The 14,397-nt window shown below is 44.9% G+C and overlaps 1 protein-coding gene across 1 annotated transcript in view; it reads left to right on the top strand.

Annotated features, from left to right (window-relative positions):
* LOC311148616 (receptor-type tyrosine-protein phosphatase zeta-like) overlaps window positions 1–14,397 on the top strand; it is a 115,947-nt gene that overhangs the window by 42,522 nt on the left and 59,028 nt on the right. The window contains exon 3 of the mRNA XM_084185597.1: window positions 13,267–13,446. Coding sequence (XP_084041723.1) covers window positions 13,267–13,446 — 180 coding nt within the window. The remainder of the gene's footprint in view (window positions 1–13,266; window positions 13,447–14,397) is intronic.

Genomic DNA, 14,397 nt, shown 5'->3' with positions numbered 1-14,397 from the left:
CTCCTGACGGAGTTCCACCGGAGTCATCCCACGCGCCCTACTCTGCGTCCTCCTGGCCGTCCCCGAGGCCGGGGTCGGCGCACGGCTGGAGCCGCGCGTCAAGGGGGGGGGAGTACTGTCACGGATGCCGCCGAGGCTGCTCCTCCTCCTTGCTCGGGCAGGCTTCGGCGTTCGTCGTCCCCGGAGTACTAGCTGCTACCGTTTGATGTTTTCGATGTTTTTTTTGTCATGTCTAGTTAGTGCACCGGTTTCGTATTCTGTATTGATTATGTCACCTATAAGTTCCCCTATGTTATGTTTGTATTTTGTGTGTTATTGTCCGCCTGTCATGTGTGTATAGGTTCTGTGACCTTGGCTTTTCGTGTTATTTACGCACTCGCGTATTTGTTTCGCCTCTTGTGTGTTTGGAGGCCGTTTATTTTTGTGTATACCTTAAGAGGTGTTTAGTAAAGTCGTCTTGACTATTCCTCTGTGTCCTGCGCTTGACTCCACCACCGCATCCACATCAGCACCCTGACACATTAGCTGATGACGATTATCTCATAGAACAAAAGCCTGTGTTTATCACAGACTTATTTTCAGCATTTATTCAAACCACCCCCCCCCCCCCCAAAAAAAAACACATTAATTTCCCCATAGTCTTTGGCCAACGAGCCATGGCAGAGTTGGCCTCCGTTAGTGCCTACAAAAAGACGCCATTACTGTTGCTCTCTATGCAAGTCATAATGACTAGTTTGGTTTCATAAATAGCTTTTTAAACAGGGACGCTAAAGAGACCTGGGAATTAATGCCCTATTTGAAAATAATCTGAACCCATTACAATTTCCCTCCTTGGTCTCATTTGGCGATTTGCATTTGAATACGTTTTCCCTTAGAAATTAATTTGATCTTCATGAATCCTAAGATGTTTGACAGAGTGGTTTGGTATTGTGTGTGTAGAGAGATAAACCAGGAAATAGATTGGTTATCATGGGGGGCCATTTGGGGCCTCATTCCAATAGGAACATGCCATGGCCTCTCTCTCCTTTTCTCCATGACCACTGGTAGGTGAATGAAGAAGTAGGCATATTGGCCTATGCTTGGGTTATCAGATGGGGAGATGACACTAAAGTTAAAGTTCAGGTCAGAATATGGCAATCAATTTATTTTCAACAATACTGTGACACAAGCTGTTAAACTGTGCAATAGATACTGTGTATTGGTGTGGCCGCATGTGACACCTTATAAAACACACAGACCCCCCCCCCCACACACACACACACACACACACACACACACACACACCCCACACACACACCAGTGGAGGCTGCTGAGAGGAGGACGGCTCATAATAATGGCTGGAATGATATCAACCACATGGAAACCCTGTTTTTCATGTGGTTGATACCACTCCATTGACTCCATTCCAGCCATTATTATGAGCCGTCCTCCCCTCAGCAGCCTCCACTGACACACACACATTTTTCAACACCAGGGACTCTTCTGGAGGGACTCTGCTTTTGTTTTTTTCAGCCATGGAGAATTCCCTGGTGGTGAGAGAATTCTCTGGTGGTGAGAGAATTCTCTGGTGGTGAGAGAATTCTCTGGTGGTGAGAGAATTCGCTGGTGGTGAGAGAATTCCCTGGTGGTGAGAGAATTCTCTGGTGGTGAGAGAATTCTCTGGTGGTGAGAGAATTCGCTGGTGGTGAGAGAATTCGCTGGTGGTGAGATAATTCCCTGGTGGTGAGAGAATTCCCTGTGCTAGTTTCTGGGACCCATATTCGGAAAGTAGGGCACATTGAGCTCCTGGTCTGGAGCTGCTGTTTAGCCTAGCGGTGCTTGTCTGATCTGTTTTGGATGAGACATGACATGGGTTATGAGTAGCCATTACAGCATAGACTGTATGATGTGTAGCAAAAATGTGTATTTCTCTTCAATTCAACATTGACTTACAGTAGATACAGTTTGTATTATTGGCATGATAATATTATATACAAAGTTGCCAAAGAGTGAGTAATACAGCATATTCTACAAAAGAGATGCATCATTTGGCATGGACATTTACTATGAATATTTACTATGACCCTCAGGCAGTGGCACACAATCATCTCTCTCTCTCTCTCTCTCTCCCCCCCGTCACTGTCTAGCCTTGCCCCTCTCTCAACTCTCTCTCCCTCTTCCCTTCGATCTCTTTACCACACAGCTCTCCCATACCTCCCCTCCCATCTCGGTCAGCATCACAACAGACTGAATCTGGGTGACACATGAGAGACTGGCACAACAATGGGGGCATTATGGGGCCAGGGGGGCAGGAGGACATCCCGACTGCCAGTGCCAGCCTAAACATGCCCCTGCCCCTCCCCGACTCCCCTGTCCGACTGTCCTTGATCAACTTTGATCTATAGGCCTATTGCATAAATAGCATCAACAGAGAACCCAGCGCTGGTCCAATGGCCCAATGAATGCTACACTGACTCTGGAATAACTAACGTTAACACAGATCCCAGATAATGTTAAATGTCGTCATTGTCATTTAACTGCTCTAACCTTGGCTCTTGGAGATGGGGAAAGGTAAGGGTTATTCTGATGAGGGTCAAGGTTACAGGACCTAGAGGGTCACTGGGGAGAGAGCTTGCAGCTCCTAGGCCAGTGTCCATGCCATTGGCTTCGGAAGACAGGGACAGGGGTCATCCTAATTTCGGTCTCATGCTGCAGAACTCTGAAAGGGTGCTGCATCGCCTTCCACTTTTGCTCCTTTCGTTCGGTCTCCCGCTCCAGCCTGATGTCTTGCGCCTGCTGCATCTCAAGGCCGCTCCTAAACAGGAGGGCCAACTCCTCCAATGAGGTCACCCCTGGATCGTCTGGGATGGGCTCTCTTCCTTCAGCCCCGCCTTCAGTCTCACCTTCCACATGAAGAGGTGGTCCCGGTCCTGGTTTGTCTTTGTCCCGTTTTGGTCCAATGTTTGGTTCTCTTGTTTTTCAAAACAAAATTATATAATTTTTTTAACCTAAGCTAAGCTACCGCTACTCTACTGATTATCCCACCGCTGCCACCATATGTCAGGGATGACCAAACAGGCAACGAGAGACAACTCAGTAGGGTGTAATAAATATAAGGGTTTTGTTCCTCAAATGTGAAAAATACAAATTATGATGAGAAAATAAACCAAGGTGATTTAAAATAGACAAAAGTGATAAATGAATTGAAATGAAGAAAAAATTACGTACTCTCCTGTAAAGTCCATTCTCTGCTCCAAGGGGAGTCTTCAAACCATCCATTTCAAATGCATGGGGACGTGCTCAGCCCTCCGTTTCCTGTTGTCCATTATCAGCTCCTTTGTCTTGCTGGTGTTGAGGGAGATGTTGTTGTCCTGGCACCACACTGCCAGGTCTCTGACCTCCTCCATATAGGCGTCATCGGTGATCAGGCCTACCACCGTCGTGTCATCAGCAAACTTAATGATGGTGTTGGAGTCGTGCATGGCCACACAGTCGTGGATGAACAGGGAGTACAGAAGGAGACTAAGTACACACCCCTGAGGGCCCCGGTGTTGAGGATGTGTTGTTGCCTACCCTCACCACCTGGAGGTGGCCCGTCAGGAAGTCCAGGATCCAGTTGCAGAGGGAGGTATTTTGTCCCATGGTCCTTAGCTTAGTGATGAGCTTGGAGGGCACTATGGCGTTGAACGCTGAGCTGTAGTCAATGAACAGCATTCTCACATAGGTGTTCCTCTTGTCCAGGTGGGAGAGGGCAGTGTGGAGTGCAATCGAGATTGCGTCATCTGTGGATCTGTTGGGGCGGTATGCAAATTGGGGTGGGTCCAGAGTGTCTGGGATGATGGTGTTGATGTGAGCCATGACCAGCCTTTCAAAGCATTTCATGGCTACAGATGTGAGTGCTACGCGGCGATAGTCATTTAGACAGGTAAACTTGGCGTTCTTGGGTACAGGGACTGTGGTGGTCTGCTTGAAACATGTAGGTATTACAGACTGTGTCAGTGAAGTGAAGACACTTGCCAGCTGGTCAGCGCATGCTCTGAGTACGCTTCCTGGTAATCCGCCTGAATGTAAACCTGTTTGGTCTTACTCACATCGGCTACGGAGAGCGTGATCACACAGTCGTCTGGAACAGCTGGTGCTCTCATGCATGGCTCAGTGATGCTTGCCTCGAAGCGAGCATAGAAGGCATTTAGCGCGTCTGGTAGGTTCGCGTCACTGGACAGCTTGTGGCTGGGTTTCCCTTTGTAATCTGTGATAGTTTGCATCAGAGCCAGGGTAGTAGGATTCGACCTTAGTCCTGTATTGACGCTTTGCGTGTTTGATAGCTTGTCGGAGGTCGTAGCGGGATTTCTTATAAGCTTCCGGGTTAGAGTCCCGCTCCTTGAGAGCGGCAGCTCTACCTTTTAGCTCAGTGCGGATGTTGCCTGTAATCCATGGCTTCTGGTTGGGGTATGTACGTACAGTCACTGTGGGGATGACGTCATCGATGCACTTATTGATGAAGCCAGTGACTGATGTGGTGTACTCGTCAATGCTATTGGAAGAATCCCGGAACATATTCCAGTCTGTGCTAGCAAAACAGTCCTGTAGCTTAGCATCTGCTTCATCTGACCACTTTTTTATTGACCGAGTCACTGGTGCTTCCTGCTTTAGTTTTTGCTTGTAAGCAGGAATCAGGAGGATAGAATTATGGCCAGATTTGCCAAATGGAGGGCGAGGGAGAGCTTTGTACGCATCTCTGTGTGTGGAATATTGTAACACAAGCTCTTAAACTGTGCAATAGCTACTTGTATTGGTGTGGCCTCATTTGATACTTTATCAAAAAGGCTCTCTCTCTCACACACACACACACACACACACACACACACACACACACACACACACACACACACACACACACACACACACACACACACACACACACACACACACACACACACACACACACACACACACACACACACACACACACACACACACACACACACACACACACACACACACACACACACCAGCAGTAATTTATAATTGCATACACCAGACAGATGATGGAGAATAGACTGTTGCATCATATCCCCTCTGCTGCTGCTGTGTGTGTGCAGCCATTGACATGCTAATGGTCTGACCCAGAACCCAGTATGACCTCATTCAGCCTCATTGTCCTCTGGCTCAGATGGTTGTCTGCAGAATGTGGACCCCCAGGACTTACATTTAGTTAGAAAAGGAAATAAAATGCTGCTAGTAAATCAAATACAATTGTATTTGTCACATGCTTCGTTTACAACACGTGTAGACTAACAGTGAAATGTTTACTTGCGGGCCCTTCCCAACAACGCAGAAAGAAAAATATAGAAATAATAAAAAAGGTGTGTGTGTGTCCCCGTCTGTGCACTGTGTGTGTTTGATCCCTTCATAAGGTGTGTGTGTGTGTGTGTGTCCGTCTGTGCACTGCATGTGTCTGATCCCTTCAGAAGGTGTGTGTGCAGTATGTGTGTTTTCATAATCACAGGATGTAGCCTAAGCAATGCATCCCAAATATATCTGGTGGAAACTTCAAGGCAAGTGAAATAAACAACACTGATGTATTGTGTTGTTGTCCATGCCATGCCAGACATAGGCTAGGTGTTGGCTAAAGGAGAAACAGACTGGCAACCAGGTTTGACAGGATGAGTTGCAGGAGAAGCAATGAAGCAACTCAGAAAGGCACTTTAGGCCTGCCATGCAACCAATACACTGAAAACGATACTGCCAGCCCCTTAATTGATTCCAGTTGGAACGTTCAAAGCAAAGAATGACCAAGAGCAGATGTTGAACGAAAGCTAATTAAAGTATTTACCAACATATCAGTCCTAACATGAAACAACATTGGCATTTATTTTTTAATGTATTTTTAGGGGGTAGATCAGCTTTAATATTGCAGATAGATTGTTGCCCGTTCCATGATAGATTGTTGCTCGTTCCATGATCTCGCCATCACGGTTGACAACTCCGTTGTGTCCTCCTTCCAGAGTGCAAAGAGCCTTGGTGTGACCCTGGACAACACCCTGTCAATCTCCGCTAACATCAAGGCGGTGACCCGATCCTGTAGGTTCATGTTCTACAACATTCGGAGAGTACGACCCTGCCTTACACAGGAAGCGGCACAGGTCCTAATCCAGGCACTTGTCATCTCCCGTCTGGATTACTGCAACTCGCTGTTGACTGGGCTCCCTGCCTGTGCCATTAAACCCCTACAACTCATCCTGAATGCCGTAGCCCGTCTGGTGTTCAACCTTCCCAAGTTCTCTCACGTCACCCCGCTCCTCCGCACACTCCACTGGCTTCCAGTTGAAACTCACATCTGCTACAAGACCATGGTGCTTGCCTACAGAGCTGTGAGGGGAACGGCACCTCCGTACCTTCAGGCTCTCATCAGTCCCTACACCCAAACGAGGGCATTGCGTTCATCCACCTCTGGCCTGCTGGCTCCCCTTCCTCTGCGGAAGCATAGTTCCCGCTCAGCCCAGTCAAAGCTGTTCGCTGCTCTGGCACCCCAATGGTGGAACAAGCTCCCTCACGACGCCAGGACAGCGGAGTCACTCACCACCTTCCAGAGACAATTGAAACCCCACCTCTTTAAGGGAGAGCTTTGTAAGCATCTCTGTGTGTGGAATATTGTAACACAAGCTGTTAAACTGTGCAATAGCTACTTGTATTGGTGTGGCCTCATTTGATACTTTATCAAAAAGGCTCTCTCTCACACACACACACACACACACACACACACACACACACACACACACACACCAGCAGTAATTTATAATTGCATACACCAGACAGATGATGGAGAATAGACTGTTGCATCATATCCCCTCTGCTGCTGCTGTGTGTGTGCAGCCATTGACATGCTAATGGTCTGACCCAGAACCCAGTATGACCTCATTCAGCCTCATTGTCCTCTGGCTCAGATGGTTGTCTGCAGAATGTGGACCCCCAGGACTTACATTTAGTTAGAAAAGGAAATAAAATGCTGCTAGTAAATCAAATAAAATTGTATTTGTCACATGCTTCGTTTACAACACGTGTAGACTAACAGTGAAATGTTTACTTGCGGGCCCTTCCCAACAACGCAGAAAGAAAAATATAGAAATAATAAAAAAGGTGTGTGTGTGTCCCCGTCTGTGCACTGTGTGTGTCTGATCCCTTCATAAGGTGTGTGTGTGTGTGTGTGTCCGTCTGTGCACTGCGTGTGTCTGATCCCTTCAGAAGGTGTGTGTGCAGTATGTGTGTTTTCATACTCACAGGATGTAGCCTAAGCAATGCATCCCAAATATATCTGGTGGAAACTTCAAGGCAAGTGAAATAAACAACACTGATGTATTGTGTTGTTGTCCATGCCATGCCAGACATATGCTAGGTGTTGGCTAAAGGAGAAACAGACTGGCAACCAGGTTTGACAGGATGAGTTGCAGGAGAAGCAATGAAGCAACTCAGAAAGGCACTTTAGGCCTGCCATGCAACCAATACACTGAAAACGATACTCCCAGCCCCTTAGTTGATTCCAGTTGGAACGTTCAAAGCAAAGAATGACCAAGAGCAGATGTTGAACGAAAGCTAATTAAAGTATTTACCAACATATCAGTCCTAACATGAAACAACATTGGCATTTATTTTTTAATTAATTTTTAGGGGGTAGATCAGCTTTAATATTGCAGATAGCTTGTTGCCCGTTCCATGATCTCGCCATCACGGTTGACAACTCTGTTGTGTCCTCCTCCCAGAGTGCAAAGAGCCTTGGTGTGACCCTGGACAACACCCTGTCGTTCTCCGCTAACATCAAGGCGGTGACCCGATCCTGTAAGTTCATGCTCTACAACATTCGGAGAGTACGACCCTGCCTTACACAGGAAGCGGCACAGGTCCTAATCCAGGCACTTGTCATCTCCCGTCTGGATTACTGCAACTCGCTGTTGGCTGGGCTCCCTGCCTGTGCCATTAAACCCCTACAACTCATCCAGAATGCCGCAGCCCGTCTGGTGTTCAACCTTCCCAAGTTCTCTCACGTCACCCGGCTCCTCCGCACACTCCACTGGCTTCCAGTTGAAACTCACATCTGCTACAAGACCATGGTGCTTGCCTACGGAGCTGTGAGGTGAACGGCACCTCCGTACCTTCAGGCTCTCATCAGTCCCTACACCCAAACGAGGGCATTGCGTTCATCCACCTCTGGCCTGCTGGCCCCCCTTCCTCTGCGGAAGCATAGTTCCCGCTCAGCCCAGTCAAAACTTTTAGCTGCTCTGGCACCCCAATGGTGGAACAAGCTCCCTCACGACGCCAGGACAGCGGAGTCACTCACCACCTTCTAGAGACACTTGAAACCCCACCTCTTTAAGGAATACCTGGGATAGGATAAAGTAATCCTTCTACCCCCCCTTACCCCACCCCCCCAAAAAAAAAAAAAAAAACATATTGTAAAGTGGTTATCCCACAGGCTATAAGGTGAATGCACCAATTTGTAAGTCGCTCTGGATAAGAGCGTCTGCTAAATGACGTAAATGTAAATGTAACTTCCATCAATGTAATTGTCTGCATCACTTCCAATCCCCCATATATATTTTTTTGCAAATATATATACAGCACTGGAAAAACTTAAGAGACCACTGCAAAATTATCAGTTTCTCTGGTTTTACTATTTATAGGTATGTGTTTGGGTAAAAATAACATGTTTGTTTTATTCTATAAACTACTGACAACATTTCTCCCAAATTCCCAAAAAAAATATTTTCATTTAGAGCATTTATTTGCAGAAAATGACAACTGGTCAAAATAACAAAAGATATGCAGTGTTGTCAGACCATCGAATAATGCAAAGAAAATAAGTTAATGTTAATTTTTAAACAACACAATACTAATGTTTTAACTTAGGAAGAGTTCAGAAATCAATATTTGGTGGAATAACCCTGATTTTCAATCACAGCTTTCATGCGTCTTGGCATGCTCTCCACCAGTCTTTCACAATGATTTTGGGTGACTTTATGCCACTCCTGGCGCAAAAATTCAAGCAGCTCGGCTTTGTTTGATGGCTTGTGACCATCCATCTTCCTCTTGATCACATTCCAGAAGTTTTCAATGGGGTTCAGGTCTGGAGATTGGGCTGGCCATGACAGGGTCTTGATCTGGTGGTCCTCCATCCACACCTTGATTGACCTGGCTGTGTGACATGGCGCAATGTCCTGCTGTAAAAACCAATCCTCAGAGTTGGGGAACAATGTCAGAGCAAAAGGAAGCACGTTTTCTTCCAGGACAACCTTGTACGTGGCTTGATTCATGCGTCCTTCACAAAGACAAATCTGCCTGATTCCAGCCTTGCTGAAGCACCCCCAGATCATCACCGATCCTCCACCAACTTAACAGTGGGTGCGAGACACTGTGGCTTGTAGGCCTCTCCAGGTCTCCGTCTAACCATTAGATGACCAGTTGTTGAGCAAAGCTGAAAATTGGACTCATCAGAGAAGATGACATTACTCCAGTCCTCTACGGTCCAATCCTTATGGTCTTTTGCAAACCTCAGCCTGGCTCTTCTTTGCTTCTCATTGATGAAAGGCTTTTTTCTAGCTTTGCATGACTTCAGCCCTGCCCCTAGGAGCCTGTTTTGAACCGTCCTCGCCATGCACTTCACCCCAGCTGCCGTTTGCCATTATTTTTGTAGGTCACTTGATGTCATCCTACGGTTGTTGAGTGACATTCGAATGAGTTGGCGGTCATCCCGGTCAATAGAGAGTCGTTTTCGCCCTCTGCCGGTCTGTAGCTTTGTTGTCCCCAATGTCTGCTGCTTGACCTTGTTCTTATGAACCTTCGTCTTTGACATTTTAAGGATGGAAGCAACCTGACGCTCACTGTATCCCTCTGCCAGTAAAGCCAGAATTGAACCCTTCTTTTCCTCACTCAAAACTTTCCTTTTCAACTATTTTGGCATGGTCAATAGTAATTTTTTTATTAATATTACTTTTGAGGTACTATTAGCCCTGTTTTTGCCATCCAGCTGGTCCTATTGCAAGAGGATAGTGATGACCACAGCAGTGGTTTTTATACTTTTCCTCGTTAAATAAGATTTGGTTCAGGTGATCACCTAATCTGTACCTAATTCAGTAGAATGAGGTGTGCCTGTGTTGGAATTCAACAGACACTGGAATGGAATGGCTGTCATATATGTAGAGTAGCTGATTTAAGAAACATTTGCAGTTGTCTCTTAATTTTTTCCAGAGCTGTATGTGTATATATATATATATACACAGTTGAAGTCGGAAGTTTACATACACCTTAGCCAAATACATTTAAACTAAGTTTTTCACAATTCCTGACATTTAATCCTAGTATAAATTCCCTGTCTTAGGTCAGTTAGGATCACCACTTTATTTTAAGAATGTGAAATGTAAAAATAATAGTAGAGAGAATGATTTATTTAAGCTTTTATTTATTTCATCACATTCCCAGTGAGTCAACATGCTTTTTCAGTTCTGCCCACAAATTTTGTATAGGATTGAGGTCAGGGCTTTGTGATGGCCACTCCAATACCTTGACTTTGTTGTCCTTAAGCAATTTTGCCACAACTTTGGAAGTATGCTTGGGGTCATTGTCCATTTGGAAGACCCATTTGCGACCAAGCTTTAACTTCCTGACTGAAGTCTTGAGATGTTGCTTCAATATATCCACATAATTTTCCTTCCTCATGATGCCATCTATTTTGTGAAGTGCACCAGTCCCTCCTGCAGCAAAGCACCCCCACAGCATGTTGCTGCCATCCCCGTGCTTCACGGTTGGGATGGTGTTCTTCGGCTTGCAAGCTGCCCCCTTTTTCCTCCAAACATAACGATGGTCATTATGGCCAAACGGTTCTATTTTTGTTTCATCAGACCAGAGAACATTTCTCCAAAAAGGACGATCTTTGTCCCTATGTGCAGTTGCAAACCATAATCTGACTTTTTTATGGTGGTTTTGGAGCAGTGGCTTCTTCCTTGCTGAGCGGCCTTTAAGGCTATGTCGATATAGGACTCGCATATAGATACTTTTGTACCTGTTTCCTCCAGCATCTTCACAAGGTCCCTTGCTGTTGTTCTGGGATTTATTTGCACTTTTCGCAACAAAGTACGTTCATCTCTAGGAGACAGAACGTGTCTCCTTCCTGAGCGGTATGACGGCTGCGTGGTCCCATGGTGTTTATACTTGTAAACTGTTGTTTGTACAGATGAACGTTGTACCTTCAGGCGTTTGGAAATTGCTCCCAAGGATGAACCAGACTTGTGGAGGTCTACAATTTTTTTTCTGAGGTCTTAGTGGGACCATCATTTGTTTTACAACAGGACAATGACCCAACACACCTCCAGGCTGTGTAAGGGCTATTTGACCAAGAAGGAGAGTGATGGAGTTCTGCATCAGATGACCTGGCCTCCACAATCCCCTGACCTCAACCAAATTGAGATGGTTTGGGATGAGTCAGACGGCAGAGTGAAGGAAAAGCAGCCAACAAGTGCTCAGCATATGTGGGAACTCCTTCAAGACTGTTGGAAAAGCATTCCAGGTGAAGCTGGTTGAGAGAATGCCAAGAGTGTACAAAGCTGTCATCAAGGCAAAGGGTGGCTATTTGAAGAATCTCAAATATAAAATATATTTTGATTTGTTTAACACTTTTTTAGTTACTACATGATTCCATATGTGTTATTTCATAGTTTGGATGTCTTTACTATTATTCTACAATGTAGAAAATAGTAAAAATAAAGAAATCCCTTGAATGAGTAGGGGTTCTAAAACTTTTGACCGGTAGTGTACATATCCTTTTTTAAAATATATTTTCCTTTATTACTTTCTGACCCTACCACCCATCCCCTAATTGGAGTAAACTAGTGAACAACAACGCTTAGGCCTCTACTTCCAGCTTATACATACTCCATACATTTTATGGACAGTTAATTTTACAATAGTTCTATTTTGTTTGTTTTTACTCTTGAAATTCCTCTACCCTCAACCTCTCTGATCATTTTCATGATGTCCATCCGGTTTGCTTCTATATGCCATATCTTTCAAACTGTGCTCTCTCACAAAAGTTCTTAACCTATAACCTATATACGTATTATGGACACAGTATGTTTTACATTAGTTATCTTGTTGTTATTAGTCCAAACCTTCAGCTCCATTCAACCCCTCCCGTCTATCTCTTAACACCATCATTATTGGATTTCTGTTTGCCATATATTTTTCAACTGTACTGTGATGTTTCACAAAAGTTATGAACCTTCTGAAACATTGGCATTGCATGACATTGTTCTATCGTGTGGAATAGGCACGTCAGCTCTATGCACAACCCCAAATCAACCCTAGCCCTTTCCCCTAAGCTCTTCATGTAGATCTGAAAGAATTGGATTGGACTCAATTCAACTACACAACAAATCATCCAATCCATGATAACTTGAATCAGGTATCGGTGCTGGGATAAAACAAAAATGTGCACACCCTGTGGGTCCCCCAGGAATGGCTTGAGAAACTCCACAGTTCTAAATAAAAAAACTTCAAATCAAATTTTATTTGTCACTTGTTTTGTAAACAACAGGTGTAGACTAACAGTGAAATACTTACGTACGGGCCCTTCCCAACAATGCAGAGAGAAAGAAAATAGAGAAATAATAGAAAAGTATTAACACATTATAATAAAAGCAACGATAGCTTGGCTGTATACATGGGGTACCAGTACCGAGTCGATGTGCAGGGATACGAGGTAATTGAGGTAGATGTGTACATATAACTAGGAATAAAGTGACTAAGCAACAAGATAATAAACAGTAGCAGCAGTGTATGTGATTAGTCAAAAGGTTTGTGCACAAAGGGTAAATGCAGATAGTCCGGGTAGCTATTGGTTAACTATTTAACTAACAATTGAGCAGTCTTATGGCTTGGGTGTAGAAGCTGTTCAGGGTACTGTTGGTTCCAGACTGCGGTAGCAGAGAGAACAGTCTATGGGCAGTATGCACTACCCTCTGTATCACTCCAGTGAAATCCCATCAAAGGAGACGCACCTGAATGTGATTAGCTCATTAGCTCCCCACAGGAGCACACCTGCAACCAGTTAGTGCCTAATTAGAGAGGAAGAAACCAGAGTACACTTCAGAAAAAGGGAAAACAACTGGGTCGTGTTTTGTAATGGATAACGACATATGTACTCGTTTTGGGCAAGTTCATATAGCTGAGGCACCACCAATATGTTGGCTATTTATAACTCTACTATGCATTAAACACATTTCAACTCTCTCTTGGCAGGGACTCTAAACCAAAACAACTGGGCCAACAAGTATCCATCATGCAGCAATACCAGACAGTCACCCATCAACATCGAGGAGGAGCTGACGCAGGTCAAAGTTCAGTTCCAAAAGCTGAAGTTCGAGGGCTGGGAGGAGGTGACGTCTGATAGGACCACCATCAAGAACGACGGCAAGACCGGTATGAGCTCTCAGGTCACCAGAAGTCTCACAATAAAACCAGCATTACAACAACCAGTAATGAAACTGTAAAGCTAAAGTAATACAGTAAAATAATCAGCCATTCAGTCAGCTAGCTATTCAGTAGCCGCACTGCCTGTCTCTGAGCCTGTTGGTCTGGGTCTTAATACTAAGGTATCGTAGTACAAGAGTGAAGTGGAGGAATGCAAATTTGATGATGTGGTAATGATAATACAGTTGAAGTCGGAAGTTTACATACATTTACATTTTAATCATTTAGCAGACGCTCTTATCCAGAGCGACTTACATGAGCAATTAGGGTTAAGTGCCTTGCTCAAGGGCACATCGACAGATTTTTCACCTAGTCGGCTCGGGGATTAGAACCAGCGACCTTTCGGTTACTGGCACAACGCTCTTAACCACTAAGCTACCTGCCGCCCCATACACCTTAGCCAAATACATTTAAACTCAGTTTTTCACAATTCCTGACATTTAATCCTGGTATAAATTCCCTGTCTTAGGTCAGTTAGGATCACCACTTTATTTTAAGAATGTGAAATGTCTGAATAATAGTAATGAGAATGATTTATTTCAGCTTTTCTTTCTTTCATCACATTCCCAGTGGGTCAGAAGTTTACATACACTCAATTAGTATTTGGTAGCATTGCCTTTAAATTGTTTAACTTGGGTCAAACGTTTCGGGTAGCCTTACACAAGCTTCCCACAATAAGTTGGGTGAATTTTGGCCCATTCCTCCTGACAGAGCTGGTGTAACTGAGTCAGGTTTGTAGGCCTCCTTACTCGCACACGCTTTTTCAGTTCTGCCCACACATTTTCTATAGGATTGAGGTCAGGGCTTTGTGATGGCCACTCCAATTCCTTAACGTTGTTGTCCTTAAGCCATTTTGCCACAACTTTGGAAGTATGCTTGGGGTCATTGTCCATTTGGAAG

The sequence above is a fragment of the Coregonus lavaretus genome (genome assembly GCF_964263955.1).
Source record: "Coregonus lavaretus genome assembly, chromosome: 21".
Taxonomy (NCBI): Eukaryota; Metazoa; Chordata; class Actinopteri; order Salmoniformes; family Salmonidae; genus Coregonus; species Coregonus lavaretus.
The sequence above is the reverse complement of the archived record's forward strand: the minus strand, read 5'-3'. Positions and strand labels throughout refer to the sequence as shown.